The sequence below is a fragment of the Lynx rufus genome, unplaced genomic scaffold (assembly GCF_022079265.1).
Source record: "Lynx rufus isolate CCGP_SWC_20201006 ecotype Redwood Valley unplaced genomic scaffold, mLynRuf1.p SCAF_14, whole genome shotgun sequence".
NCBI classification, from domain to species: Eukaryota; Metazoa; Chordata; class Mammalia; order Carnivora; family Felidae; genus Lynx; species Lynx rufus.
This window is the reverse complement of record NW_025814828.1, coordinates 38,783,881-38,809,941: the sequence shown is the minus strand read 5'-3', so window position 1 is coordinate 38,809,941 and position 26,061 is coordinate 38,783,881. Positions and strand designations below refer to the sequence as shown.

At 40.8% G+C, this 26,061-nt stretch overlaps 1 protein-coding gene across 1 annotated transcript in view; it reads left to right on the top strand.

Moving 5' to 3' along the window:
* The window catches only part of EFHC2 (EF-hand domain containing 2), a 204,268-nt gene that overhangs the window by 23,813 nt on the left and 154,394 nt on the right, over positions 1–26,061 (top strand). Inside the window, exon 2 of the mRNA XM_047076103.1 lies at positions 341–529. Within this exon, the coding sequence (XP_046932059.1) occupies positions 341–529 (189 nt within the window). The remainder of the gene's footprint in view (positions 1–340; positions 530–26,061) is intronic.

Sequence of the window (26,061 nt, the reverse complement as noted above, 5' to 3'; positions counted from 1 at the left end):
AATGGGCAAAGTAAGCTATGGGAGATGTGGTTTACCTTTTAAAAACAGCTAAGACACGGGACACCCGGGTGGCTCAGTCGGTTGTGCGTACGACTCTTGATTTCAGCTCAGGTCATGATCTCACAGTCGTGGGATCGAGCCCCACGTCGGGCTCCACGCTGGGCAAAGAGCCCACTTAAGATTCTCTCTCTCCCTCCATTTCTCTCTCTCTCTCTCTCTCTCTCTCTCTCTCTGCCCCTCCTCCTCCCCCCCGGGTCAAAAATAAAAAAAACAAAAACAAGAAAACAAGATGACATAAAGAGTAACGTCAGCCATTTTATGTTGTCCTTTGCGTTCACAGGTGGAAAAGGAGAAGTTCCACAAATCTCAACATTGGGGCTTTTGCAACAATGTGAGGATGCTGGTGAGTGAAGATAAACCTGGAATAGGTGGAAAACTGCTTCCTGGGCAAAAGATGAAGCCTAAATACAGTGACTTTCCTAAAGGAATGGGAAGCACCGTGCCATCCTGGATAGCTTTTGATAAGCAGGTGAGTCACCTGACATTGGGAACCATGCAACCTTAAACGGTTACACATACGAAATAATAGGTATTGAGAAAATGAGAGTCCTTAATGTAAATGTTAAGGCTAGTTCTTTTGAAAGGACACATTCAAGAACAAAAGTACCCTTGGGGCGCCTGGGAGGCCTGGTCGTTAAGCGTCAGGCTCTTGGTTTCTGCTCAGGTCATGATCTCTCGGTCCATGAGTTCGAGTCGCACATCTGCCTGCTTGGGATTCTCTCCCTCCTTCCATCTCTTTCCCTCTCTCAAAATAAGTAAACTTTAAAATAAAGGATAAAAGTACTCTAAACAAACAAAAGTTATCCCTGCTTCTCTTTCTGACCAGGCACACTGGTTGCCGGTGAACAATGTTCACCTTCCTTGCCTAATGCTTATCAGCTTTCCTGTCCTCTCCTCTCTGTCCCTCTGTGGCCACTTAGAGTCTGGTCAGAGTGTCACTTTGGCTTAGTGAGTTGCCAGTAACTAAGTCATTTTGTTTGATTTGAAATGTGCCATCAAATAGCCACAGAAAGATGTCTTCTCTTTTCTGCATATTAATTATGGTTCCCCCTCCCTGAGAACCAAAGGGGGACATGGCAAGAATTCTAGAAGTGAAGGAAAAAGGTGCCCTTATGAGATAAGAATCTGAACTTTTTAATGTGTATGTTTGTGCACGTAACACACACACACATAATGGCGTATTGATCACTGATCGAGGCAATCCGTTTGAATATCTTAAAAGGGACGAGGATCAAGGGGTGGCGGTGGGGGGGGGGGGACACAAGGTGACCAGTTATTTCCCATAAGGCAGCAGAATGGCTATGTTGTGTTTATCACACAACCCTGTGTCATGGCCTCGTGTTCTGTTCTCCAAAAAGGGACCGTTATTAGATTATTTAGGGTCCTGTAATTAAAAAATAATTCAAGACTAGATAAAGAATTCAAACCTTAATATGCTTAGTTTACCGGGTGGTTTTTTTTAGCAGCCTTAGCATGGATTAGTTGGCAGTTCTTTGATTCCAATTAAAATGTCTTCAAATTTGGTAAAAAGTGACATATTCTGTGTCATCTGTGTTAGAGTTGATCAATTAGAGCACATATTTTTTTTTTTTTTTTTTTTGAAGCCCAGTTCTGACACTTAACGGAGATCTAACAGACTGCAGGGGAGGCTTCTTTCCGGGGAAACCATCTCTGCTTTGAACATGAACCATTATTTCTCTCTTTGTCTCTCTCTCTTTAAATGTTTTAAAAAATTATTTTCCGTCCCTGGCCCAGTGCAGGACGCAGAGTTCAGAAGCGATTTCTGGGCTAGCTTCCCAGGACGGATCATGCATGGTTCCCTGTTATTATCGATCTCCTAGGTGTTTGCACATCATCATTCTGGAATATTTCATTTGCGAGGGACAAAGAAAAATTTCTCTTTTTTACTTCTTGTGTCAAAAAGAGGGTATTGACAGTAGTTTAATCCACTACTGAATAAGTAATGCTGTAGGTGGCAATATATTAAACTGTTCTCTTGCACTGAAAGTAGAAAATTCATTTTATTTCATGTTTTTCTCAATATTTAATATGTGCCTTTCAAACCTATTTTGCAGCCCTTTAATTACTTATAAAATTATGTAGAATATTTCATGAAGTTGGAATAATTTTAGCTTCAGACTACTTGAGAAAATGAAGAGCTTGCTCATTTTAGCCTAACTAAATGCAACATAATTCTTTCAGTTATTTTGTTGGTCAACTTCAATTAAATATTCATTGAGCTTTAAATGAGACACGAAGACTATGAAATATTTACGTGCTCTGATGAGATTGTGAACTACAGACTGGCTCCTGGTTAATACCCAGAGCAAATTATAAAGCGCTTTCCACATTCGTGGTTCAACAAAACAAGTCAACACCTGTTAATCATTTTTCTTAAAAATGAGACATTTTTCGCTCGTCGCCAGTTTTTCTGCTAGCTTTTAATCATTGCAGTTTATCTAGGGTTACATTCTCAAACCGCAGAAAGTAGAAATCAAGGCAGTTCTTTGGAAAGTGTATTGAAATCTAATGTTTTTTTTAAGTGTGTTTCTTTCAAGGGAGACAGGGACGGTGCGAGCTGAGGAGGGGTAGAGAGAAAGAGAGAGAGAATCCCCATGCGGGCTCCACGCTGTCAGCACAGAGCCCGATGGGGGCTCAGACTCACGAACGGTGACATCAGTCAGTGGAGCATCTGACTTTGGCTCAGGTCATGATCTCAACAGCTGTGTTCGTTCGAGTCCCACGTCGGGCTCTGTGCCGTCGGTGCAGAGCCCGCTTCAGATCCTCTGTCCTCCCCTCTCTCTGCCCCGCCCTGCTGCGCGCTCCCAAAAAACAAACAGATGCTCAAAAACAAGACCAAAGCGAGCCTCTTCGAGGCCGGACAAGTCCGTAGTGTGGATTTAGGCCCCTGCCCCTTTGTGCGTCAGGCCAAGGCTAAACTTTACGCGAGATTACACTCTTGCTTGGCTCATTTCCCTTCCCTTGGGTGCTCCTCTCACTCTTCAGAAGTGTCTCCTAAGAGTGTGCCCATAATAAATCACATGGGCCTAACTCCCTGTTTCAGGCCCTGCTTCCGCAGAGCCCAGCCTAAGACAACATTCTGGGTTTTATCTGTGCTGCGGGCTCCGAGCTGTCCGCACAGAGCATGACGCAGGCCTCAAACTCGGGAACGGGGAGATCATGACCTGAGCTGGAGTCGGACGGTTAACCGGTTAACCGACTGAGCCACCCAGGCGCCCCACTCTCCCCTTCATTCTTACGGAGGGAGAGTGTTCAGCTGCCCCAGGCTTCTTGAAGCCAGGGCTGGCCAGGCGACTCGCTTCTGGCCAGTGATGGATGGGATGAAGATTTATTGGGGAGGGCTCCTGGGAAAGTTATTTTTCTAATTAAAAGAGGCCCAGTGGATCTGTTTTTCCTGCTCTGTGTCCTACCTTTGTTTTCCTGTGTGGAACTAGGACATAATTCTTCAGCCATCTTGTGAGCACAGCAGGTATTAAAGGAGCCTAGCGCCCTGCTGGCACCATGGAGGCGCGGTTTCAGGCCCGTGCTGCCTCTTTCTGGACTTCTTTTGTCAGATGTTCTCAACCCAGGGAGGCCTCTGCAAATGTGTGGAGATGTTTTGGGTTGTTGAGGCAAGGGGGGCCCTTGCCCCGGGTGCAGAATTCAAAGAGCACCCCAGACCTCAGGAATCAAGAGAGATAATATTTTAATGGACCGTCTTGAGGAAGCAGAATTCACGCCCACATTCACGATGAACAAAATAGCAATATTTTATATAAAGACTGGCTCAGTAACCGCCATGCTGTAATACCGATTCCATCTTTCTTTAACATTTCGGCATTCTGATGTTTGGTTTCTCGTGGAATTCTTGCATTCCTTTGGATGTTTTAAATCGCCTTGCCCTTGGGCAGTCCGTGGTCCAGAGGTGCTGCTGCTCTTAAGTAGCTGGGGGCCAGCTGTGTATTTTACATCCTGCAGTATGGGGACGGCAGCCCCAGACTGGGGACGAGAATGGTCTTCCTAACACGCCAGTCCTGCTGCCACTGAGAAACACAGTCCTCCTTGCCAGAGCCCCCTGGCGTTCGCTGGCGGGATTTATGCAAATGGCCAAAACGGTTTTGTGTGATACGGCGCCCATGCCTCCCCGCCCCCCCCCACCCAAAGACTAGCTATTTCACTGAATTCGTTTAAATTCAAGCAAGCACATATTCACCCATGCCATTTAGTGCCAGTCGTTATCCCAGCACCTCCACGAGGAAGAAGCAAACGTGGATGATTGCTCCCCATAGATGAGGAGTCATTTGTAAGAAGCAGGCAGGGACCAGGGTTCTGAGGCCGTGTGTTGGAGGCACTGGAACTAACTACCTGTGTGACCGTGGCTTCGTCACTTCGCCTCCGAGTCTCCGTTACCTTGACTGTAATGAGAGCCTGGGCTGGCTGATTACTTTTTTTTAAAAATTTTTTAAAAAGTTTATTTATTTTGAGACAGAGCAAGCAGGGAAGGGGCAGAGAGAGAGAGAGAGAGAGAGAGAGAGAGAGAGAGACAGACAGAGAGACTCCCAAGCAGGCTCTACACAATCAGCACAGAGCCCGATGCAGGGCTGCAGCTCACAAACTGTGAGATCATGACCTGAGCTGAAATCAAGAGTCGGACCCTCAACCAACTGAGCCACCCAGGCGCCCCTGACGGACTCATTTCTAAAGCCCTTTAACCTCCGGCGGTCCATGCTCAAGACTTTTTAGGCTTAGTGTGTGACATGTCGTCTGTGACTCAAGGCAGATTCTGCTTGTTCATCTTAGAACTGAGCCCACATCCTGGATCTCCTGGCCTGGGGTTCTTTCCAATGGCACCAGGTGCCTACGTTACTAATTGAAGTTTAGCATTTAGTAGTTGACGACGTGTTGCCGTTGTTCTTGTATATGATCTACCATTACTTTTATGAAAAGTCAGACTAGTTAGAAATACTCCAATGACTGAATGTTTTTAGGACTTTTGTCTGGGTGTTAAGTGCCATTTGTCTCAACTCTACAATTATGCCCTCATTTCTTTTCCTTTGGCAGTGGCTCCTACTTAGCCTAATTGGTTTGCTATTTTGCAAATGACTCTATTATAGTAAGTGGCAGGATAAAGGTTGATCCTATGGGGATGCATGCATTTCAAAATATTATTTCATTTTTTTCCAGCTCTCGTAAACATAATCATTGTAATCAGAAGTACGGGCCACAGAATTAGAATTTTAATAGCTTTGCATTCATGGACATGGGGTTTGTGGTATGCTGTGTGTGAATCTTTACACTTTGAACAATATAAAAATAAATATTTAAAACCCGATCTCTGTAGCGCCTTGATTCTTTTTTTAAAGGTTTAAAAATTTTTACTTTTTTATTGACGTGTAGTTGACATATGATTTGTTGGTTTCGGGTTTACAACATAGCGATTCACCAATGATATATATTAGGAAGTGATCGCCGTGGTAAATCTAGCTACCATCTGTCACCATACAGAGTTGTTACGATATTCTTAACTATGCTGTAGATTACATCCCGGTGTCTTATTTATTTTATAACTGTATTTCTGTATTTTGATCCCCTTCTGTATTTTGCCCATCCCTCTACCCACCCCCTCCCCTCTGGTAACCACCATATTATTCTTTGTATCTGTGAGTCTATTTCTGTTTTGTCTTGTTTGTTCATTCGTTTTATTTTTTAGATTCCACATATAAATGAAGCCCTACAATATTTGCCTTTCTCTGACTTATTTCACTTAGCATAATGCCTTTTGGTCCATCCATGTTGTTGCAAATGGTAAGATCTCATTCTCTTTTATGGTTGTATAATAAATATTCCATTATATATATATATATATATATGTGTGTGTGGGTAATAAATATATATATTTATATATATTATATATTAATATAATTATATATATTATATAATGTATATAGTATATATATTATATATATTTATATTATATATTATATACATTCTATATAATTATATATATAATATATATAATATATATAATACAATTATATATTATTAATATATTAATATATTATAATTATCTAATTATACATTATATGATTATATAATTATATATTATGTAATTATATAATCATATATATTATAATATATAATTATATGATATATATTATATATTATATAATATAATATATAATATTATATATAATATATAATATATTATGCATATTACATATATTATATATAATATATAATATAATATTACATATAATATATATTATATATAATATATTGTAATATATAATATATGTTATTTACAATATATAATATATATGATATATATTATACATGAGATATAATATATCACATATTATATATGATATATAATATATTACACATTATATATGATATATAATATATATCATATATAATAAATTTATTACATACATTGTACATAATATAATATATATAATATATGATATAGAATATACAATATTATATATAATATATAATATATATTATATATAATATGTAATACATAATATATAGTCTTATATGATACATATTATATATAATATATTACATAGAATATATAATATATATAATATATAATATATAAAATATAAAATATAGTATATTATGTATATTACATATTATATACAATATATAATATAATACAATTATATATATATAAAATATATGTAATATAATATATATAATATATACTATATAATAATAATACACATAATATAATATATAATATAATCTGTAATATAATATATAATGTTTAATATTTTATATAATACATAATATAATATATAATATATAATATATAATATATAATATATAATATATATATATTATATGATATATTTATAATGTTGTATATTATATTTATTATATATAGTATGTTATATATTATAAATAATATATATAATATATATTGTATGTGATATATATTATACGTAATATATATATTATTATATATTATATATATTATTATTACATGATATATATTATATATGATATATATTATATACTATATATAATATATAATATATAGTATATAATACATAATATATAATATATATCATATCTTATATAATATGTAATATATAATATATACTTTATATAATACATAATGTATATTACATATGTTATATATAATATATAATATAATACAATTGTATATTATACATATAATATATACAATATAATATATAATATAATATACATAATATAATACATAATATATAATATATAATTTATTTATTTAATTTAATTTATTTATAATTTAATTTTAATTTAATTTATTTAAATTTACTTAATTTACTTTAATTTATTTAATTTATTTAATTTATTTATTTGTAATTATATATATATGTAAATATGTATAACATACATATATATGTAATTATATATGTAATTATTTTATATATATAAAATATATAATATAATATTATATAATATATAATATAATATATAATATATAATATTGTGTATCATATATATAATATATAATATATAAATATACTATATATTATATATTATATATGATAGATATATAATATATGATATATAATATATAATATATTATGTATATTACATATGTTATATGTCATATGTAATATAATACAATTATATATTATATATGTAATTATGTATGTAATTATATAATTAATACAATTATACAATATATAATATAATACAATTATATATAATTAACATAATATAATATATGATATATATTATATATTATATATTTATTATGTATATATATGTACACACGTATACACACACACATACACACGCACATACGCACATATACATATACACACATATACACGCATACACATATACACACATATATACACATATACGTGTGTATATATACATACATATATACACATATGTATATATACATACATATATACACATATATATGTATATATACATACATATATACACACATACACACACATATACACACATAGACACACAGACACACATAGACACACACACACATAGACACACACACACATAGACACACACACATAGACACACACACATAGACACACACACATAGAGACACAGACACACAGACACACACACAGACACACACACACACACACACACACACACACACACAGACACACACACACACACCACTTCTTTATCCATTCATCCATTGGTAGACACTTATGTTGCTTCCATATCTTGACTGTTGTAAATAATGCCGCAGTGCAGTGAACATAAGGGTGTGTATATCTTCTCAAATTAGTGTTTTCTTCAGATTAATACGCAGAAGTGGAATTGCTGGATCATATGGTAGCTCTAATTTTTAATTTTTTGAGACCCCCTCCACACTGATTTTCATAGTGGCACCATTTCGCATTCCCACCAACAGTGCATGAGGGTTCCCTTTTCTCCACATGCTCACCAACACTTGTTATTTCTGGTCTTTTTGATAATAGCCATTCTGACAGGTGTAGAGTGATAACTCATTGTGGTTGTGATTTGCGTTTCCCTGATGATTGGTTATGTGAAGTTCTTTTCATCTGTCTGTTGGTCATCTACTTGTCTTCTTTGGAGAAGTCTGTTCATGTCCTCTGCCCGTTTTTTCGTTGGATTGTTTTTTTGATACTGAGTTATGTGAGTCTTTCATACACTTTGGATGCTAACCCGTTATCAGTTATATTATTTGCAAATACCTTCTCCCATTCAGTAGGGTGCCTTTTTGTTTTGTTGATGGTTTCCCTCACTGTGCAAAAGCTTTTTACTTTTATGTGGTTCTGTTTGTTTATTTTTGCTTTTGTGGCCTTTGCCTGAGGAAACCCAGACTGATGTCTAAGAGCTTATTGCCTGTGTTTTCTTCTAGGAGTTTATGGTTTCTGGTCTTGCATTTAAGTCTTTAATCAACCTTGAGTTTATTTTCGTAAATGGTATAAGAAACTGGTTCAGTTTCTTTCTTTCTTTCTTTCTTTCTTTTTTTTTTTTTTTTTTTTGCATGTAGTTGTCCAGCTTTCCCACCACCATTTGTGGAAGAGATCATCTGTTTCCCATTGGCTATTCTTGCCTCCTTTGTTGAATATTAATTGACTATAAGTGTGGGTCTTAGTCACGTGGGTTTGTTTTTGGACTCTATTCCACTGATCTATGTGTCTGTTTTTGTGCCCGTACCTTACTGTGTTTTGGTTACTACAGCTTTGTAGAATAGTTTGAAATCATGCAGCTTTGTTATTCTTTCTAAAGACTGCTCTGCCTATTCAGGATCTTGTGTGGTTCCATATGTATTTTAGGATTATTCTAGTTTTGTGAAAAATGTGCCATTGGCATTTTGAAAGGGATTGTGTTGAATCTATAGATTGCTTTGGGTGGTATGGACATTTCAACAATGTTAATTCTTCCAATCCATGACCATGGTATGTCTTTCCATTTATTTGTGGCATCTTGATTTTCTTTCATCAGGGTCCTAGTTTTCAGAGTTTACCTCCTAAGTTAAATTTATTCCTAAGTATTTTTTTTCAGTTTTTCCATTAAGTGTTTAATTTCAATTCCAGTATAGTAACACATAGTGTCATATTCGTTTCAGGTGTACAATATAGTGACTCAATTCTATACATTACTCAGTGCTCATCAGAACGAGTGTGCTCTTAATCACCTTCACCTGTTTCATCCATCCCCTACCCACCTCCCCGCTGGTAACCATCAGTTTGTTCCCTATAGTTAAGAGTAAACTTTGTCTCTCCCTCTTTTCTCCTTTGCTCATTTGTTTCATTTCTTAAATTTCACATATGAGTGAAATCATGCGTTGTCTTTTTCTGACTTCTTAACAATGTACTCTCTGGCTCCACCCATGTCATTGCAGGCATTTTTTTTTGGATGCAATTATAAGCGGGATCATTTCCTTCATTTCTCTTTCTGACAGTTCATTATTAGGGCATAGAATGCAACAGATTTCCGTCTACTGATTTTGTATCTTGCACCTTTACTGGACTTATTTATTCTAATAGTTTGTTTTTGGTGAAATCTGTAGAGTTTTCTGTGTAAAGCATCCTGTGATTTGTAAATAGCAGTTGTTATTCTTCCTTTCCAACTTGGATGCCCTTTATTTCTTTTTCTTGCCCCATTGCTCCGGCTAGGATTTCCAAAAATGTGTTGCAGAGAGGAGGGGGGAGTGAGCACGCTTGTGCTGCTACTGATCGTAGAGCAAAAGCTTTCAGCATTTTACCATTGACTACGATGTTAGCTATGGGTTTGGCATATGTAGCCTATAATGTGGCATATTATGTTGATTGATTTGTGGATATTGAATCATCCTTACATCCCTGGACTAAATCCCACTTGAACTTAGTGTATGATCCTTTTATGTATTGTTGAATTTGGTTTGCTGATGTTTTGTCAAAGTTTTCCATTTACGTTTATCAGGGATTCTGGCCTGTAATTTTCTTTTCCTGGGGTGTCTTTGGTTTTGGGGTCAGGGGAATGTCGGTCTCACGGAATGAGTTGGGGAGGGTTTCTTCTTTCATTTTTTTGCAATAGTTTGAGGAGGATATTAGGTATTCATTCTTCTTTAAATGTTTGGTAGAATTAACCTGTGAGGCTATGTGGTCCTGGACTTTTGTTTGTGGGAGGTTTTTTGTTTTGTTTTGTTTGTTATTTAATTTCATTACTAGGGATGGGTCTGTTCAGATTTTCTATTACTTCCTGTTTTAGTCTTAGAAGATTGTATGTTTTAGGAATTTATCGGTTTCTTCTAGCTTGTCCCATTTGTTGGCATAAAATCGTTTGTAATAGTCTCATGATTTTTTGTATTTCTGTGGTATATTTCTCTTTTATTTCTTTTATTTATCCCCTCTTTCTTTTTTTCTTGATGAGTCTGGCTAAAGGTTTATCAATTCTGTTTATTTTTTCAACAAATCAGCTCATAGTTTCATTGATCTTTTCTGTTGTTCTTTTTAGTCTCTATTTCATTTTTTTCAGCTCTGATCTTTATTATTTCCTTTTTCTACTAACTTTGTCTCCTTCTACTTTCTTTGCCTTCTGTTAATCATTGTTTCAAAGTCTACTTTGGGGCGCGCCTGGGTGGCTCAGTCGGTTAAGCATCCGACTCTTGGTTTCAACTCAGTTCAGGAACTCACGGTTCCTGAATTTGAGCCTCGCATCCTGCTGTGCGCTGAGAGTGCAGAGCCTGCTTGGGATTCTCTCTCTCTCTCTCTCTCTCTCTCTCTCTGCTCCTCCCCCCCCACTCTCTGTCTCTCTCTCAAATATATAAAATTAAAAAAGTATTTTGTCTGATGTAAGTATTGTTACCCCAGCTTTCTTTATGTTTCCATTTGCATGGAATATCTTTTTCCATCCCTTTACTTTTTAAAAATTTTTTATTCTAGAAAGAGAGAGATAAACTCTAGAGAGAGAAAGAGAAATGACTCTCGTCCATTACTTTCTTCTTCTTTTACTCTCTTCCCTTGTGGTTTGGTGACTTTCCTTACTCTTATGTTTGAATTCCTTTCTCTTTATTTTTTGCGTGTCTATTATAGGTATTTGGTTTGTGGTTACCATGAGGTTCCTATATAAAATGTATATAACGGTCTATTTTATTTTTTATTTATTTATTTTTAAATGTTTTTATTTATTTTTGAGAGAGAGGGAGCCAGAGCATGAGTGGGGGAGGGGCAGAGAGAGAGGGAGACAGAATCTGAAGCAGGCTCCAGGCTCTGAGCTGTCGGCACAGAGCCCGGTGCGGGGCTCGAACTCATGAACGGTGAGATCATGACCTGAGCCGAAGTCGGATGCCCAGCCGACTGAGCCATCCAGACACCCCTGTAACCGTCTATTTTAAGTTGATGGTGAATAAGTTTAAGCATCTTCCAAAGTCCCTGTATTTTTGTCCCCCCCCACCATGTTTTGTATTTAATGTTTTTATTTATTTTTGAGATAGAGACAGCGCATGAACGGGGGAGGGGCAGAGAGAGGGGGAGACACAGAATCAGAAGCAGGCTCCAGGCTCTGAGCCATCAGTCCAGAGCCCGATGCGGGGCTCGAACTCACGGACCGTGAGATCGTGACCTGAGCTTAACCGACTGAGCCACCCAGGCGCCCCATATACTTTCTATTTAAAGAAGTTCCTTTAACGTTTCTTGTGAGACTGGTTTGGTGTTGATAAATTCCTTTAGCTTTTTCTTGTCCAGGAAAACTCCTCATCTCCTTCAAGTCTAAGTGATAACCTTGCTGAGTAGAGTATTCTTAATTGTAAATATTTTCCTCTCAGCAATTTGAATATATCATGCCACTCCCTTCTTCCCTGTACAGTTTCTTCTGAAAAATCAGTTGATAGTCTTATGGGGGTTCCATTGTGCGTAACTTGTTTCCTCTCGTGTTTTTAAGATTCTCACTTTATTGGGACGCCTGGGTGGCTCAGTCGGTTGGGCATCCGACTCCGGCTCAGGTCATGGTCTCATGGTCCGTGAGTTCGGGCCCCGCGTCGGGCTCTGTGCCTACAGCTCGGAGCCTGGAGCCTGCTTCGGATTCTGTGTCTCCCCCTCCCTCTGCCCCTCCCCTGCTCATGCTCTGTCTCTGTCAAAAATAGATAAATGTTAAAAAATAAAATAATAAAAAAAAAGATTCTCACTTGAACTTGATTTGCACATTGATTATAATGTGTCTTGATGTGGATCTCTTTGGGTTCATCTTGTTTAGGACTCTGTGCTTTCTGGACTTGGATATCTATTTTCTTTGCCAGGTCAGGGAAATTTGCAGCCATTATTTCTTCAGATAGGATTTTCGTCCCTTTCTTTCTCTTTTCTCCTTCTGAGACCCCTATAATGCGAATGTTAGCACACTTGATGTCGTCCCAGAGGTCTTTTAAACTGTCCTCATTGAAGGTAATTAATTGCTGTTCTGATCGGGTGATTTTTAAAAATTTATTTATTCACTTTGAGATAGAAAGAGCAAGCTGGAGAGGGGTGGAGAGAGGGAGAGAGAGAGAGAATACCAAGCAGGTTCCACACTGCCTGCGCAGATCCTGATGCGGGGCTCAGACTCCCGAACGTGAGATCATGACCCGAGCCGAAATCTAGAGGCTTAACCGACTGAGCCACCCAGGCGCCCATGACCAGGTGATTTCTACTACTCTGCCTTCCAAATTGCTGATCCCTTCTTCTGCATCCTCTAATCTGCTGTTGATTCTGTTTGGCGGTGTATCTGTGTGCTTTGTGCACCCTCTTGCTGTGGCTGGGTTGTGACTGTTGGGGACTTGCTGCGCCGTGGGGCTGGCTATGAGGTCCAGCTGGGACAGCCACCCTGAAGGGCACTAGTGGGTGGGGCAGGCCCCCCCCCCCCCCCGAGGCTCCACAGCCTGCCACCTGTGCCTGCTGGGTGTGGTGGGACGGGGAACAGGCTGGGAGGAACATTGGTGTTGGCCGAGTACATCCAACCAGGGTGACAGGGTGGGGAGCCACTTGGGTTGGGCTCCCAGCTAGGGCAGGCGAGCGGATAGGGTGAGTCTGCGGTCGAATGTGGTGCCAGCACAGTAGATGGAGAGGTTAAAAAAAAAAAAAAAAAGGCACGTGCCAGTGCCTGGCCTGCTAGATAGAAGGGAAGTTTAAAAAAAAAAAAATGGTGCTTGTCAGTGCTTGTGTTCCCAGGGAACGTTCCAACAGATCCCTGCCCCCCCCCCCCCACCCCGGGACACACCCCGCACTTAGTGGATCTTCATAAGTCACCTGGGCACTTTTCAAACTACTCCCTGTACACTGAGACTCACTTTAAGAGCAGGGTCTCTGTTTACTCCTGCCATTCGGGCCTTCCTGCACGGAAGCCCCGCTGGTTTTCGAGGCCAGATATGGGGGCTCATCTTCCCAGCTCGGGTCCCCTGGGCTATGGAGCCTGATGAGGGGCTTGGACTCTTTGTTCCCTAGCGGCAGGCCTCTATGGTTGTGAGAACACTCCTGCTTATGGGTCGCTGCACTGGGGGGGGGGGGCGGGGGGGCGGCGGGATCCTGACTGCCCCTCCTACCTTTCTCGAAGTGCTTTTTTGTCTTTGTCTTTTGTTGTGTATGATCCATTCTGCTAGGCTTCAGTTCGTTCTCCGCGTTCTTCTGTGTGTAGTTGTGGATTTTGGTGTGTCTGGGGGAAGAGGTGAGCTCAGCATCTTCTTATTCCGCCATCTTGATACTGTCTCTTGATTGTAGGTTTTTTTTTTAATGTTTATTTTTGAGAGAGAGAGACCAAGCGAGTGTGTGTGTGTGTGTGTGTGTGTGTGTGTGTGTGTGTGTGTGTATGTGAGCAAGCAGGGGAGGGGCAGGGAGAGAGGGAGACACAGAATCGGAAGCAGGCTCCAGGCTCCGAGCTGTCAGCACAGAGCCCGACGCGGGGCTCGAACCCACGAGCTGTGAGATCGTGACCTGAGCCAAAGTCAGACGCTCGACGGACGGAGCCACCCAGGCGCCCCTAGATTGTGTTTTTAATTGAACAAGTTGGCTTATTACTCACTGCGGTGAGAGAAGACACATACCCTGAGTTATCGAGGGATGTCTAAGCAAGCAGGTGTTAGAAAAGATTTACTGTAGGATCTGGGTTTGTGTTAGCTGATTTGGGGGGGAGGGCTTAAGGAGGTGGGGTCTTGCTCTGGATTGGGCTCTGTCCGGAGGCAGAGTACTTTTACGGTTGTGTATCTTCATGCACTTCATTCATAGTGACTCCTGTGATCTAGGAGAGGAGAATGTTTGGCATTTTGTAGTTTGGACAGTTTTCACGTTCTGTGTTCAGAGTTCAGACACGATTATGGAGCAGACTTTATTTTCGTCTCGATCCGTCATAATGGATCACAAGCGGTCTTGTCTGAGGCCGGTGTTCTCGAACGTGTTCACGTTCAACAGGAGGACGCCAAGGCCTGGGGTGGCTGCCTTTTCCTTCTCGCCCAACGCCAGCCAAGAGTTTGGATTTTCCTACAGGGCTCTCAAGGAGCGATCGAACGCATTAGAATCTCATATGATTAGCAAAGAGCAACACGTGAACACAGATGCTGGAAGTTTTGCCCAAAGCCACTTGGGAATGTTAAAACCTCTAATTAGAGTCTATAAAAATAAAATACAATTCCATTTGCAAAAATAACTGGAAAATGTGCCAGATATTCTACCTTTCAGCCAATACCCCAAATGTCAAATGAAAATTTTTCAGTGGGTTTATGCAATTTTCAGATTATCTGAATTCTGTTAGAATCATTTCAGAAAAGACATCGATATGGATAATCATAACACAATGGGATTACAACACATTGCAATTTAAATCCCAGGCTTTACATCATGACTCCATTAATCTTCAGCCAGTCTCAGGAAAGCACTCCAAAGGCTCGCCTGGAATCAAACGTATCATGCCCCAAATTCCCAACGATGCATTCTGCCTTTACCATTAAGTATAAAACACAAAGTTCCATTCTTTAAGTGTATGTTAAAGTGATAGTTACCAATTTCATCCTACAAAATGGGTTCCTCTGATCTATTTTTTTTTTAACATTTATTAATTTTTGAGAGACAGAGAGCATGAGCTGGGGAGGGGCAGAGTGAGAGGGAGACACAGAATCCGAAGCAGGCTCCAGGCTCTGAGCTGTCGGCACAGAACCCAACGCGGGGCTTGAACTCACAAACTGCGAGATCATGACCTGAGCCAAAATCGTATGCTACACCGACTGAGCCACCCAGGCGCCCCTCCTCTAATCTTTTGAAATTCAAAAGACATGTAACACAAACAGAAACCCAAATTGGGACTAAATGTTTCTCTCACTAAAGAGGAGAGAGTTCTTTTTCCCCTCTTTTCTAAAATCTAGAATGCTAATAATTTGTGATTTATAATAATGTATGATTTATAAGAATCTGCTTATTAGATGAAATTTTAAGACCATCTCCTCAGGCCTAAACTTTTTATCAGTAACTAGGCCTAGGGCTTATTCTCATTAGCCCGAAGTTAAAATCATATTTTTCATGGAATGTTTATGGCTTAAAAAGATCAACAGTAGCAAGTGTTGGGAAAGGATATGGGGAAACTGGAGCGTCCATATGTTCCTGGTAGGACCATAAAATGATACTGCCATTTTGAAAGAAAGTTTGGCAGCTTCTTAAATACTTAAACCGGTACTTACCACGTGACTCAGTAATTCCACTCCTGCAGATCTTTCTAAGAGAAATTAAAACATAATTAGTGGCACCTGAGTGGCCCAGTTGGTCAAGCATCCGACTTTTTTTTTTTTTTCAACGTTTATTTATTTTTGGGACAGAGAGAGACAGAGCATGAACGGGGGAGGGGCAGAGAGAGAGGGAGACACAGAATCGGAAACAGGCTTCAGGCTCTGAGCCATCAGCCCAGAGCCCGACGCGGGGCTCGAACTCCCGGACCGCGAGATCGTGACCTGGCTGAAGTCGGACGCTTAACCGACTGCGCCACCCAGGCGCCCCAAGCATCCGACTTTTGATTTCGGCTCAGGTCATGATCCCAGGGTTGTGGGACTGAACCCCTGCATCAGGCTCTGCACCGAGCGTGGAGCCTGCCTGGAATTCTCTCTCTCTTTCTCTCTCGCTCTCCCCCTCTGCCCTTCTCTCCCATTCGTGCACATGCTCTCTCTCGAAAATAAACAAAAAAACCAATTAATGAAACAGACAAAACCTTGTACGGGAATGATTATAGCATTATTACTCATGATAGCCCAAACCAGGGAATCGCTGCTATCTTCATTAACCGATGAGCAGGTAAACCAAATGTGGTGTAACCATTTCAGTGGAAACTCTTCAGTTATCAAATGAAACTACGGAGACCTATTGCATCATAGATGATCCTCAAAAACATACTAAGTGAAAGAAAGCAGACGCAGAAGACTTTATGTTGTATGATTCCATCTATCTGAAGTGCTAGAAGAGGCAAATATATCCGAGAAAGCAGATCAGTAGTTGCAGGGGGCTGGCAGCGGGAGGGGGAGCTTTTGAGGAGGGCGACTGAAATGTCCTAAACCGCATTGTGAGGATGATGACACAACTCTATAAACTTACAGAGTCACTGAACTGTATCCTCACAAGAAGTAAATGTTATGATCTACGTAGTTGAATATATTCGTTTGCTAGGACTGCTATAACAAAATACCATAGACTTAGTGGCATAAACCACAGCGATGTATTTTCTCACTGTTCTGGAGGTTCGAAGTCCAACATCAAGGTGCCATGGGATGGTCCTCTGTGCACACCAGTTTTTGGTTTTGTTTCTGTTTTTTTTTTTTTTTAAACATACAGTCTTTGTCATACAGACGACTTCATATGACTCCAAAATGAGGAGTTGCCGTGCGGTTTGTTGACTTACATTTTTGGCTGATGTACATTTTGTTCTGAATTTTTAAATCTGTTGAGTAATGTTCATTCACGTACTTTCTCTCTCTGAATACAGACTAGCTGCAGGTTTATTGGCAACATCTACAAACTTACCTTCCTCGATTTTGTATTTGCAGAATTCTGCCCTATGTGAGTTCACCCTTTGTAACAGTGATGGTGGGTTATAGTAGAACATGTTGACTGTATAATGTTTTTTTTAATTTTATTAAAAAAAATTCTTTTATAATGTTTATTATGGAGAGAGAAGAGCATGAGCATGGGAGGGGCAGAGAGAAGAGGGAGACGCAGAATCCGAAGCAGGCTCCAGGCTCTGAGCTGCCAGCACAAAGCCCGACATGGGGCTCAAACTCACAAACCGCGAGATCACGACCTGAGCCGAAGTCTGACACTTAACCGACTGAGCCACCCAGGCGCCCCAATCTGTGTTCTTTTTTTAAGAAATTATTTTTGAAATAATTCTTGACTTACAAGAAATGACAAAAATGATACAAGGTAGTTCTTCTGTTCTCTTTTCCCAATGATAACAGCTTCTATAACCATAGTACATTATCAAAACCAGGGAATTGACATCGGTAAAATACTAAACTCGTGGACCTTATATGAATTTCACCAATTTTTACATGCGCACCTATTTTCTTCCTAGTTTATAGTTCTCTGAAGTTTTATCATATGGATAGATCTGTGTAACAACCACCACAATCAGGATATGGGATAACTGTATTTCTTTCGGATTTTGTGGCTTGAGGCTTCAGGGTAGTCAACTTTAATTTCTTAAAATCAACTTCGCCGAGGGAGGAATAATTTTGTATGTGACAAAACGTGCCCATTTTAAGCATTAAGATCCAGGAGTTGTGACAAATACCGGGATCTGTGTAACCATCCCCTCCGACACCGTACGGAGCTTTGGTTCCGCTTTAGGAAGTTCCCTCGTGCCCCCTTCCATTCAGCCCTTCATCCATTGCTTAGACTTCCATCACCATAGATTAGTTTTGTCTCTTCTTTTCTTTTCTTTTTTTCTTGTTTTTGAAAAATCCCCTTTAAAAAAAAAAGTTTTTATTTATTTTTGAGAGAGCGAGGGAAGTAGAAGAGCCCGATGCGGGACTTAAACTCACAACCTGTACGATCACGACCTGAGCTTAACCCACTTAACGACCAGACGCTTAACCCACTGAGCCACCCAGGCGCCCCTAGTTTTGTCTGTTCATATAAATGGGAGCCTTCAGTTGTGTCCTCCTTGGAGTCTCAGTCACTGTTTGTGACTTAAGATTTGAGGCACAGGTTTGAAAGTATTTCATACGTAAACAAAGTGCAGCCAATTCATGGCATAATCTACTGTGGCGCTCTCTGAGTGTTTGTGTAATCATTTCTCATTCTCTGGATTGATGGCCCTTTATTTTTAAACACGCCAGTCTTCTATTTTCAAATAAATTACTCTCCTAAGCCCCTTCAGAGGTTTTTTTAAACATTTTAAAGCATTAGAATTGTCCATATCCTTCTATTTATTTTAATTATTCTCTTCCATTTAAATTCTCATTCTTCCTATGAAATTCCTCGTGCTGTTTAGTGTGGTAATAGTTCTTTTAATAAAGAGAGTTCTCCAGGGACACATGTCATTATCGTAAACCTTTTATCAGAGGTTTAACTAATTGGGGGAGCATGGTTGTTTCCAGGACTCAGAAGTGGGGAGGGGGGGCAGGGAGAGCCAGAACGCCACATTATGCAAAAGGAGGCCAGATGCTTACCTCCATTTTTTTTCCAATGTCCCATTTCCTTTCCTCTTGTCGCCTCTCTCAACCTTTTCATCTCTCCTTCTTCCATTCTTGTGACCTTTTTTCTTTCTTTTTCTCGTTTACAGGACTTTCTGTCTTTATTCTCATTCTGTTTACTTTCATTTTTTAAAAAAAATTTCAATTAATTTTAATGTTTATTTATTTTCAGAGAGAGAGAGCGAGCAAGCGAGGGAGGGACACACAGAGTGGGAGACAGAATCCCAAGCAGCCTCTGCGTTGTCAGCGCAGAGCCTGATGCAGGGCTTGAACTCTAACCGTGAGATCATGACTTGAGCCAAAATCAAAAGTCAGATGCTTAACTGATTGAGCCACGCAAGTGCCCCATTTTTTTTTTTAATTTTTTACTGTTTATTTTTTATTTTTGAGACAGAGAGAGACAGAGCATGAACGGGGGAGGGTCAGAGAGAGGGAGACACAGAATCTGAAGCAGGCTCCAGGCTCTGAGCTGTCTGCACAGAGCCCGACGCAGGGCTCGAACTCACGGACCGCGAGATCATGACCTGAGCCGAAGTCGGATGCCTAACCGAGTGAGCCACCCAGGCACCCCACAAGTGCCCCATTTTTTAAAAAAAATTTTAGAGCGAGAACGTGTGAGCAGGAGAAGGGCAGAGAGAGAGAGCTTATCTTAAGCAGGCTCCCTGCTCAGCGCGGAGCCAGATGCAGGGCTCGATCCCACAACCGTAGGATGATGACCTGAGCCAAAATCAAGAGTCAGACATTCAACTGACTGAATCACCCAGGTCCCCCCTCCCCCATTCGTTTTGATTCCTCTTCCATCGTGAGGGTCCCATTTAACTTTCTTCCCTCTCTCTACTTTTATCTTCCTTTGTTTTAGGGCTTGCAGTTGCCGATGATCTCTCTTAGGAGAGTGTAACTATCACGGTCCTCGTTGTTGGCATTGTTGTTACGCCAGGTCTTTTCCCTTCCCTTTACCCCTCGGGTTGGACCCTGGGTGTGTATGTCACCCCAAATGGAGTGTTGTTTGAAATGAACTCTGTGTATGGGTCAGGTACCCCTCGGGAACATGGTGCCCCTGCAACACCCCCCAGTGCGAGGCTCTTTGGTGTAGCTTTCCGGTCAGACAGGTGGGTTCAGAATGTGGATTTATCACTTATTGCCTGTTTCTTCTTGGCTATGTTTTTTGTTTTTTTTAATTTTTTTTTTAATGTTTGTTTATTTTTGAGACAGAGAGAGACAGAGCATGAACGGGGGAGGGTCAGAGAGAGGGAGACACAGAATCTGAAACAGGCTCCAGGCTCCGAGCTGTCAGCACAGAGCCCGACGCGGGGCTCGAACTCACGGACCGCGAGATCATGACCTGAGCCCAAGTCGGCTGCCCAACCGCCTGAGCCACCCGGGCGCCCCATCTTCTTGGCTATGTTTTTGACTTCCCTTGGTCCCAATTCCCATATCTGTCCAGGATGAATAACAGACCCCCCCCCCTTAGAGTTGCTGTGGGCATCAGATGGACAGTGCGTGGCAAGTGCCCCGCTCCTAGTAGATAGTCACGAAAAAAATAAAGTCTCCTCCTTTGCCAATATTTGGCTTATTTTCTTACATGGGGTAGAGAGGGTGGTGGTCTAGGGGAAGGGAGGCATAAACCGGGTCTGTGCCAGCCATCACCTGTGCTGCAGGGTTCTGGCATTGTTCTTTGGCACAAATTCTGCCATGTTCCGGAAGAGTAAGTTTGGACGTGCCGCCAGTGAGACAAGTGACTTCTAAACCATAACTGTTAAGCTGTTGGTACGTTGTTCCTTCCACTTGTTTCCTACCGTTCCATTTATGCTACGGGTATGAGGATACTTTCAACGAGTCTTCTATCCCTTAAATAAGAGATTTTATCATGTCTACTCTGTTTTAGCGGATTCTCACCTAATGGCCTTTTAGGAGGAAAGGTGCTAAATAATAACCTGTATTATTATTTTATTTTTCCATCATTCGGAACTAATAGCAGTCAGTAATAGACTTTGACAACTGTGTTTACGTCCCGACTATTCTGAACTTGCACTCCAAGATTTTACGCCATCAGCATCTAGGTTCTAGAAACTTCTACGCCCTTTACTTCCTTTGCGGTCTACTTGTTCTCTTCCTTTTTAGCTTAAAATTGGAAACCTGTTTTGAGCGTGTGTTACTGTCTTTCTCTGTGGTTGTACTTGTTGATTTGATTTCATCTGGTATTTCAGATCATTTATTTTTGCGTTTGTGTTTGAGTGTCAAAAACAAAACTGGGGGCACCTGGGTGGCTCAGTAGGGTAAGCCTCCGACTTTGGCACAGGTCACGATCTCACGGTTCATAGGATCGAGCCCCTCGTCAGGCTCTGCAGTGACGGTGTGGAGCCTGCTTGGGGTCCTCTCTCTCTCCCTCTGTCTCCGCCCCTCCCCTGCTTGCGGTCTCACTCTCAAATAAATAAATAAACTTAAAAAAAAAAAACCCTGTATTTTCAATTCTGGTCGTTGACTTTTATAGTCAGCTTTATTAATTGAAACTTTGGTTCTCACTGATGCATAATGGGGATAATATTCTTTTTTTTTTAATGTTTATTTTTTTTTTTTAATTTTTTTTTTCAACGTTTATTTATTTTTGGGACAGAGAGAGACAGAGCATGAACGGGGGAGGGGCAGAGAGAGAGGGAGACACAGAATCGGAAACAGGCTCCAGGCTCTGAGCCATCAGCCCAGAGCCCGACGCGGGGCTCGAACTCACGGACCGCGAGATCGTGACCTGGCTGAAGTCGGACGCTTAACCGACTGCGCCACCCAGGCGCCCCTTTAATGTTTATTTTTAAGAGAGAGAACGCGCGCGCAAGCATGAGTGGGGGAGGGGCAGAGAGGGGAACAGAGGATCCGAAGCGGGTTCTGTGCCGACAGCAGCAAGCCCGATGTGGGGCTCGAGCTCATGAACCGTGAGATCATGACCTGAGCTGAAGTCTGACGCTCAACCAACTGAACCACCCAGGTGCCCCAGGGGAGAGTATTCTTAAAGCGTGTTCCCAGCTTTCTGGTTTTTTTTCCCTACACCCTGCTGTTGAACAGAATTTTGATCATTCCACTTTCCCCGTCCTCCATCCTCTAAGGATTCTTCTCAGTTGTTCAGTTCAATTCTCAGGCTTTAGGGGATGTAGGAAAGGGATAAGGACTGGAGTAAGGGGGTGAAGAGAGGGAGGGAAATCATAGAGCTGATGGTGAGGAAGTAGAAGACTTTTGAGCATGGAAAACGAAGAGGGAAGGCATTTGGGGGAAGTGTAGATGAGCATAAATCAGATCACCTTTAGAGTTTCTTCCAAGTTCTATGATAGAGACAGACTCTTCCGTTGCTAGTGGTTGCCCAGCCCTTTTTTTTTTTTTTAATGTTAATTTTATTTTTGAGAGAGAGAGAGTACAAGCAGGGGAGGGGCAGAGAGGGAGACACAGAATCTGAAGCAGCCTCCAGGCTCCGAGCTGTCAGCACAGAGCCCGACGCGGGGCTCGAACTCACAAACTGTGAGATCATGACCTGAGCCGAAGTTGGACGCTCAACCGACCGAGCCACCCAGGCGTCCCTTGCCCGGCCTTTTCTTTGAACATACTACCATGCTGTGACTGGTTCACGTTTGGCTTATTATTTGAGTTACGTCTAAATGTTAACTCACTATATTCTATGTTTTTGTTTATGTTCAAGCAAATAAGAGAGCCACCATTACACTCCGTCACTGTTGACCTAGGTCCCATCTCCTTCTCAAATCCTCCTGCCATCAGCCCCCTTTCCAAGGCCACCACTGCTATCCTAGTTCCGGTCTGTCACCTGGAGAGTAGCCTCTTCAGTGACATCCCTGCCTTCAATCCGATCCTCTTTCTCAACTGCCCATGCTGCCGTAACAGTTAACTTTCTAAAATGTTTCCAGGGGCGCCTGGGTGGCTCAGTCAGTTGGTTTTGGCTCTTGGTTTTGGCTCAGGTCATGATCTCATGGTTCATGAGATCGAGCCCTGTGTCGGGCTCTATCCTGACAGCACAGAGTCTGCTGGGGATTCTCTCTCCCTCTCTGTCCCTTCACTGCGCGCTCGCGCGTGTGTGCTCGCTCTCTCAAAATAAATAAACTTAAAAAAAAATTAAAATGTTTACAGTCCTTTGACCTAACTTTGCGTGACCCAGGGACCACCGATCTTTTGGCTTTTGTGCTTTTGCTAAATCTTCTCTGCTCTCCCTTTCCCACTCGGCGTTCTGCCACACAGAATGACTCGCAAGGCCCCACATACGCTTCGCACATGCTGTTCCCTCTGCAGAGAATGCCCTTCCCCACTTGTCCATGTGTGCAGCTCACCCTCCATCTCTCCACCCTGAAGACCCATTTCAGATGTCACCTCCACTGTGATGCCTTTTGTTTGTTTCGTAATGCCTTCTTCTTGACGCTCTCAGATATCTTGGCGTATCCCCCTCCTACTAGAGCGTTTTCAGACTCCTGTTAGCATAGCCCGATTACGCTTCTCTGTGTCCTCCACCGAGCTGGAGTGTGGCGGGGTTTTGGGGGCAGTTTGGGAGACCATGGTTCACCGGTGGCCTCCGAAGCTAGGCGGTTGCCGTTCTAATCCCAGCTGCCCCATTCTCTTACCTTGAGACCTTCGGTCACTTAATGTCCTAAACCTTGATTTTTATACAACAGCAATCACCATAACACCTACTTTGTAGATGTGTTGGGAGATGTGAATGAGGTAGGGTGTAAAAGCCCTTTACGTGTTGTCTGATCCATTTTAACTATGTGATCAGTGTTGGCTATTTTCATTTATCTTCGAATCTCAAGAGTCTAGCGTGGCACTCGGCCCATAGCAGGCACTCAGCAATGTATGCCGAGTGGATTTTTAAAAATATGATGGGATCTTTAGCTCTCTATCCAGGGCATTATAATTATTTGGAGGCACCATACGCCGTTCTGGAGTTACTTGTGTATAGTCTGATCTCCCTTACCTGACGGTACAGTCCCTGTACCTGGAGGGATTGTCTTGCGTGTCGTACCCTTCACACACAGCTTTGAATTTGGCAGGTGCTTTGTAACTGGGTTGGTCTGGTGTCGCTTTGCTTTTGATCAACGAGCCTTTCCGTATTGGGTATCCATTTTGTGGTCTCAGCTGCCAGTGCCCTTGTGGGAAGTAAGTAACCTACTTTGAAACCAGCAGGAGGATCCAGTGTACTGGGGAGTCCGGTTTATTGGGTAATTATTAGAAATACAGAATGGATTATTTTGATTGGAAGAGAACATGAAAGTCCTCTTATCAAAGCATCTGAGTCTTTCAGGTAGAATTCAGCCTTTTTAAAGTACAATCTCCAAATGATGGCATGAAGGAGTGTGTCTGCTTTGGTTCTGGTATTATTTCCTCGGGGAGATATATATATGTATGTATATATATATATATATATATGTATGTATGTATATGTATATATATAGGTATGTATGTAGATGTGTGTGTGTGTATATATACATATACACACACACACACAGTATATATACACACACTTGATGTATTTGATAAATTTCATATATATGTATTTTTTTTTACCGAAGATTTTCCCTTTATCTTTTATATCAAATATTTCAGTATTCTGTTGTCGCTCTTCAGTTTACAAAATGCCATGATTAGCAACGTGGTTTCTGTTGGATGAGGTGATCCCTTTTTCTAGTTCTAATTATTTTTCCAGGAAGTCTGAGTTTAAGCAGTGGGTCTGAGGCTTTCCTCTTAAGTAATATCAAGTGTTTTTTCATCGCCTTGCTCAATAGATTCAATAAGGATGTGAAAAGACTATTTTAGATGTGGTTTTGACAGTATTCTTAAGCTTCCAGCTTTGCATCCTACACCGATTTATATATTATTCAGTATTTTTATACATTCATTTTCTCTCCAAAGCTCTGTTATATATACATAATTTTCTTAGTCCTTTAAATAGTGCTGCACTGGCCTGTGGTTAGCAAGTGTTGATTTTCTAATTTTTTTGCTGCAAGGTTAACCAGCAAATGAAGAGTTTCAGTGGTTTGCACCAGTTATATGGGTAATTGGTGATAAAGCTACAGGAAGAATGTTCTAGCATTCTCCATCTTCCCCCCCCTTTTTATGCATCATAAAATCAGGTCTTAAGAGGCAGCAGACAAGTAAACGTAAGTTTGATGAATGCTTATGCTGTCTGTATAGGTGTTTCTTTCATCTTAAACAGTAGGTTTGGTCGTGGAAAATTGGAGCACAGATTATAAATAGATTTATGATAATATTTTTGTAATAAAAAGTTACTTGGAAGTCATCTCTCTGTATTTTGTGGGTTTTGTCATCCATTCATTCCACTTACCTTTACTGACCATCTCTTATGTTCAACAAGCCAAATGAGATTCAGATCTGTATAAGTTGAATTTTCTTAAAATAAGCTATGCCTATTTAGACACAGTATCCATAGGAACATAAATTTATCAAAAAAAAAAAGTGAGAAAAAAATGGGTATTTGGAGTGAAATTCTAACTTGAGCACTGATATTTAGATGAACCTCTTCACCTTCGCAATCCCAATTAAAATGACTGCAGAATTTTAAAATCTGGAGAAACGTTATTAGTGTCAGAGGGCAGGGAGAAGGTCCATCTTCATGCCGAAAACGCAGATGAATCTCTCCTAGCTGTAGTGCAGATGGGATCATATTTTTACTCCCTAAAAAAGTGACGAGAATTGAGTTTGGGGGAGGGGGGGAGAGGGCGGTTAGGACAATCTGTGGGGGCTTCCACTTGGCTTACTTTCACGGCTGTTGATGGCTTACGAGTGTCACTAGAAGGCCCGAGGATAGCTGCCCTGAAAGAAAAGCAGGCCTCGCATTAGGGCATTTCTGTTGTGACAGGCAGGGTACATGA